This window comes from Squalius cephalus (genome assembly GCF_949319135.1).
Source record: "Squalius cephalus genome assembly, chromosome: 13".
NCBI classification, from domain to species: Eukaryota; Metazoa; Chordata; class Actinopteri; order Cypriniformes; family Leuciscidae; genus Squalius; species Squalius cephalus.
The window spans coordinates 20,370,766-20,377,069 of NC_137134.1; the positions used below are offsets into that span (position 1 = coordinate 20,370,766).

Here is a 6,304-nt window from a genome sequence, read left to right on the forward strand (position 1 = left end):
TAAAGTGATTCATTGATTCCTTTGTCGTCCCTAACATCCTAGCATTAGATATTACATTCACTTAAACGCTCAAATATAAGGGTACGTATTGTTGAATAATTACATTTTATTAGTACGGGAGATTTTTGTAATTTCATGTGTCCTCTTTTAGTTTGTCAATCGGATCATACTCTATGAACGAATCGTTCTTTGAACCGGTACAACTAATTCACTGGAAAAGAATCGACTTAAAGGAACGATTCATTTGGTCATCACTACTGGACTTTTCGAAGCGTAAAGAACAAAAAATGGGTTTTATCAATCATGTCTTGCTGTTCGGGGCTTTATCGAGCAGTGGGATCATTGGCGCAATGGTATCGTAAATTTAAATACTTCTGTAACTTACATTTACCAATCTGAATCATATTACGTAATCTGGTAAATACGAGCTGTGTGCTGCATAATAACGGGGATTTTGTAAATGTTTTATCATCAGTACACAGACACACAATCAGTCCTATTGTGCAAGATGAGAGTCTAGTTTCACTGTATTTATGTATTTAGTCTTTGTGCCAGTTACCTCGTCTGTTATTTGAATAATGCGCAATAACAACAATAATAATCTAATCTAACATTGTTTTTTACATTTTCTTTTTGGCATACATTACTAGAAACATATAATGTCTGTTTCTATTTAATATATGTATTGGATCATTTTATATTTTTGTATCCATTATATAGCCTATCCAAATGTTACAAAAGCATCATGTATCAAATTCAAATATTCATGATATATTGATATATAAAACAAATAGGTTACTATTACTTAACAGACCATAATGGCCAAAATGCCATTAACAATTGCCAAAGCACTTAGTATATTCATGGCTGTTTTATTGCAATTAATGTGTCAAAACATTATTTTATGTATTATTATCCTATTATTATAATATCTTTGTTGCATGAATCCATCCCTGAAGGCAATAAGTCAATATCCATATGTTTACTACATTTGCAAAACAGTATAATTTATATAATGCGAACATCAGCGTCTTATCTGATATGTGGACCGAGTGCCAACATGCACATCAAGCTATCAGCTTTCTCGGGTTGTGTAAGATCGTCACCCAGTGACCTTTGACCTCAAATTATTTACCATCAAATATCCCGCATGTTGACGAGTTACAAGCATGAAGTCAGCAAAAATTCAACCTATAATGAAGAAACAGCCTCCGTAACAAGTTAATATTTATCTGGAGCCCTATATATATATGAGGGGTTTTCAGTGTTCTGGATGTTTCTGGAACATACGGTACTTAGTAAGAGGATTTGATCGAACACGCTGCCTGCTGTTTCAGTATTAGTACTGAAAGGCAGCCATGCGTTTCTTAGGCTCTGCTGTTGTTTTCTCCCTAGTGTTGCAGACAGTGGTAAGAATGATTTTAAAATGTATGAATGTGAACACTGGATAAACAGGTTTTCAGTTGCAGTTGGAATTAAATTTGTTTAAATGGAAATCTTTTTAAAAAATATATTCAAAAAATGTCCCACTGTTTACTTTACGCTGGCTTGTTTTTTTCCCTCAGTCTGGACAGCTAGAGGACTGGCAGACGGCCAAATCCATTTATGACTTCACAGTCACGGATATAGATGGCAATGAAGTTTCTCTGGACAAATACAGGTGAGAGATGGAAATGAGCGTGACAGAAGTACAATTGCTTTTTATTTCATTTATAAAGCCTCGAGGCTGAAATAAACTAGTCTGGAGGAGGTGACGCTAACTGATGAAAGTCAGAGTCGGTCTGCAGTTTTTTGCAATTGGAGTTGACAGATTTCTATTGAAGCCCATTTCCACTACAAAAGAGAAAAACACATGTTTTGGTAAATCATAAAATGAGATTATGAGATGAATTGACAGTCAAAATGAACATAAAATCACAGTATGACATACTAAGTCATAAATATGACAGTTATGACAAAAAGTTGAAATTGCGAGATGAAAAGTTGAAATTATGAGATGAATTGAATAGAAATGTACAAAAATCACAAGTATGACATTAATTCATAAATATGACACAAATAGTCACAGTTATGACAAAAAGTTGAAATTGTGAGATGAAAAGTTGATATTATGAGATGAATTGAGAAGAAATTGACAAAAAGTCAAAATTATGAGATGAAGGTTTTAAATGATGATATAAAAAGTTAAATTATGAGATGAAAAGTCAAAATTATGAGATGAATTGAGTCGAAATTGACAAAAGTCATAAATATGTTATAAAAAATCGTTATATAAAAAGTCCAAATTCTGTTATAAAAAAGTTGAAATGAAAAGTCGAAATCATGATATGAATTGAAATGAGATGTCACAAATATGTCAAATATGATATAAAAGTCATTGTTGAAAAGTTGAAATTATGATATGTCATAATCATGACAAAAAGTCAAAATTATAAGATGAAAAATCATAATTATGACAGAAATCTTGACTTTTATTATGACTTTTTATCTCATAATTTTGACTTTTTATCTTGTAATTGACTTTTTGTGTTTTTAAATTATGACTTATATCCTAATTGCAACTTTTTACATCATAATTATAAATTAATGTCATAATTATGATTTACCAAAACATGATTTCTATTTTATATGGTGGAAATGGGCTTCTATAGATTTCACAGAAAGTGTATGACAGGCACAGACTCTGATTTTGTAGTTTCAGACTACGATTCTGTCCACTTGGAGAAACATGTTTCATATTTTGAGCCAATTTTTAAAACGCTTTGTTTTCATTAATCATGCTTCTCCCAGCAATAAGGCGTATGTTTCTGCGTGAGTGTTTTCGAAAACGACTTGAAAGTCTGGGAGTGTTATAGTATCATCAGTCGGTCACTGATTTGTAACACTAACAAAATCCCATTTACTGTATATTTTAGGGGGAAAGTTGTCATCATCACTAACGTTGCCTCAAAGTGAGGCAAAACCCCGGTAAACTACTCTCAGTTTGCAGAGATGCACGCCAAGTACTCTGAGAGAGGTTTACGCATCCTGGCCTTCCCATCCAACCAGTTCGGACACCAGGTACGGAAAGCAAAAACGTTTTTAACGCTCTTCAATCAAATGAATACCATGATCCAAATCATATGTTTTTGTTCAGGAACCAGGAACCAATTCCCAAATCAAGCAATTCGCCCAGTCTTACGACGCAGAGTTTGACATGTTCAGTAAGATTGACGTGAACGGCGACACCGCACATCCTCTGTGGAAGTGGCTGAAGGAACAACCCAATGGAAAAGGATTGTTTGGAAAGTGAGTTGCCAGATAGTTGACTTGTAAATTATGTTTAAATAAATGCTTATTTGATATCATTCAAGGGATAGTCCAGCCAAAACTGAAATTGATGTCATATCTACCCACCCTCATGTTGTTTCAAACCTGTATGACTGACTTTCTTCTGTGGAATGTAAAAGATAATATTCTGAAGAATGCCGGTAAGAAACAGTTTTGGTTCCTATTAACTTCCATAGTTTTTTTTTTTTTTGTCCGTACAATAGTAGTCAATGGGAACTGAAACTGTTTGGTTTCCAACAATCTTCAGAAAATCTTGTTTACTGTTCAACAGTAGAAAGAGAGCGCTACAGGTTTAGAACGACCTGAGGGCGAATAAATCAACAACTCTCGGAAGAGTTTAGAATGGTAAATTCAATCTAGTCTCTTCAGAAAATTTGGACTAAACCGCTCGATTCATATGGAATAGTTTTTGAAGAGTCGAAGTAGTAGTTGTGTAGACTGTCAATGAAAGCTCTCAGATTTCATCAAAAAGATCTTCATTTGTGTTCGGAAGATAGGACGAAAGTCTTACAGGTTTGGAACGACATGAGGATGAGTAATTAATGACAGACTTTTCATTTTTGGGTGAACTAAACCTTTAAAAGAGCTGATGCATTCTATATTTAAATGTCTACTGACTGTTGTTTGTATTCCATTATAGTGGCATCAAATGGAATTTCACAAAGGTATGTGCATTTTTCCTTTGAATTATGCCAATTCAAAGTGTTTTAGGAGTTACTAAATCTTGTATGTTAAATAGTTAAATATTTTGTGGCTTCATTGAAATAAATCCTTAAAATCAATGTGTTTTTGTTTTATTTTCAGTTCCTTATTGACCGTGAAGGCCAGGTTGTGAAGAGATATTCTCCACTGCAGAATCCAAGTGTACGTTCTTCAGTTTCTACTAGGGATGGGACGATACACTTAAACTCACGATACGATGCACCTCGATATGCCAGGGTCACGATACGATACGTCACGATACGATATCAAAAAAGAAACAAATATTACTGTATAACAACAACTTATTATGGTGACGTTGAAGGTGGTGGTTCATGTTTGATGTGTTGGATGTGGTGTACGGAATGACAGCATGGCATAGCTTACACACAGTCTTAAGGCCATTGCACACTGAGTCCGAAATTCGCATTTGAAATTTTCGCACGTTAAAAAAAAATTCGACCTCACGTTATGTCAATCACGCTTGCACACTGACCTACGAAATTTTCGTCCGTAAAAAAATAATTCGGATTGGGTCCGGTTTTCTGCGTTTTTCGCATCCACAGACAGTGTTTTGAGAGGTTTTTTGAAAATTCAGAGCCACCGTACAAGCGAACGACAAAATCCAGAATGACGTCTGACAAGTTGATACACTTCGTCTCGCAGTACTGTATGAAAAACAAAATGCGGATTACAAAGACACTGAATAAAATATAACCTGTATACAGCTGTTCTGTCTGCCCAGCGCTTCTGTGTGTATGTGTGTGTGTGTGTGCGTGTCCGTCCATAGACATACTGCCTGTTCAGGATCGACTGGTTCACGGAAGTTGGTGGTCTTCTTTTTAATATGTGGCTCCAGTATCGCTAGCAAAGCATCAAACTGTTCCACTGACATTCTGAGGTAAATTTTGAATCGCTCGGAATAATTTCGCAACTCCTTGATAAGGAGGTGAAACTCTCCTTCCTCTCGGCGCAATCTCAGGATTGGATGGACCCAATATTTCCTTTCTTTTTTTCTTTTTAAGAAGAAAGAGTGCAACAAATTCATCCTCACTGCTTGACGAATCTTTTTGTATTTTTTGCGTTTTTTTCCGCAAAGGTTTAATAAATACGCATCGGACTCAGTGTGCAAGGTTTCTGTGCGTGACGAATTTTAAGGCTGACGAACACGAAAAAACGCATACGAAAATTTCGGACTCAGTGTGCAATGAGGTTTTCGACCTCGATGCGTTTCGTCACGTTTTGTATCGCGATATTTCGTCAAACGATATTTCGTCCCATCCCTAGTTTCTACTCATCGCTGATTGTATTTTAGTCATAAACTAGGTCATGTTTGCGATTAGCTACGGTGTCTAATTGTCACCGCGATATTGGCACAACATATGTAATTTATATCAGATATTTCTTTTTCAGGTGGTGGAGAAGGATCTGCCTAAATATCTCTAAGGAGAATCATTAGCTGAGTGTCAGATGACCCCACGCTGCCCTGCCGCCCCTCTTCATTCTCCCCGACTGACAGCTGGGAATCAGTGATGTCGTCTCATGGAATAATGATGGTTTGTTTGGAAACCCGTCTTGAGGAAAAAACAGACCTGATGCATTTGGCGTGCAACCCCTCCTGAGAGCATCATCAGTGGCCAGCCGTCAGTCTGGAGAGACACCCCGTCCTTAAACTACCCCAGGGCTTTTAAATGAAAATATGTACATTTCTTCAGCACTAAACATGTTGTCATAACATTTCTTAATAAACGCAAAGAAATTGATTTTAAAATTTGTGAATGTGATTTGTTGGTATCAGTGAGCCAGTTTATTTACATCAACTTATCCGAAATGAAAATGTGAAATGTTGCTTTGGCAACTAGCAAAAATTGTATTGTTCGTTTTGGTTAACTATAATAACCGTGCACTGAGCTTGGAATGTTTTATATATGATTGCCTTGGAAAACTGAAAAGTCATCACTGAGACAGAAGTGGACAGTAACAAAGTACATTTACTTGAGTACTGTACTTAAGTACACTTTTTGAGTATCTGTACTTTACTTGAGTATAATATTTTCTGGAAACTTTTTACTTTAACTTCACTACATTTTAAAGACAAATATCGTACTTTTTACTCCGCTACATTTCTGTCAAGGTCCTTGAGTAGAAAGTAGGAATGTCAGTCTGGGGATGATTTTGGTTGGAAATGAAAGTCAAATTGACGTCAACATCCAAAGCCGGACAGACGTTGGATTTTGGTTGGAAAGGAAAGTTGGGTTGACGTCAGGACCCGAGG

General features: G+C 35.9%; 1 protein-coding gene across 3 annotated transcripts; it reads left to right on the forward strand.

Annotated features, from left to right (window-relative positions):
- The first annotated feature begins 1 nt into the window (after nt 1).
- Nucleotides 2-5,800, forward strand: gpx4a (glutathione peroxidase 4a). 3 transcript variants are annotated; one of them, XM_079890157.1, is made up of 8 exons: nt 2-81; nt 152-353; nt 1,566-1,660; nt 2,916-3,060; nt 3,137-3,288; nt 3,971-3,995; nt 4,135-4,194; nt 5,443-5,800. In XM_079890157.1, exons 2-8 carry the CDS (start codon nt 174-176, stop codon nt 5,473-5,475), a joined length of 690 nt encoding a protein of 229 aa, XP_079746283.1. In that variant the 5' UTR covers nt 2-81; nt 152-173; the 3' UTR covers nt 5,476-5,800. The 3 variants fall into 3 exon arrangements, with proteins under 3 accessions (XP_079746283.1, XP_079746282.1, XP_079746284.1); XM_079890156.1 differs by lacking the exon at nt 2-81 and having other exon boundaries at nt 205-353; XM_079890158.1 differs by lacking the exons at nt 2-81; nt 152-353 and adding an exon at nt 1,068-1,409.
- Nucleotides 5,801-6,304: the final 504 nt, after the last annotated feature.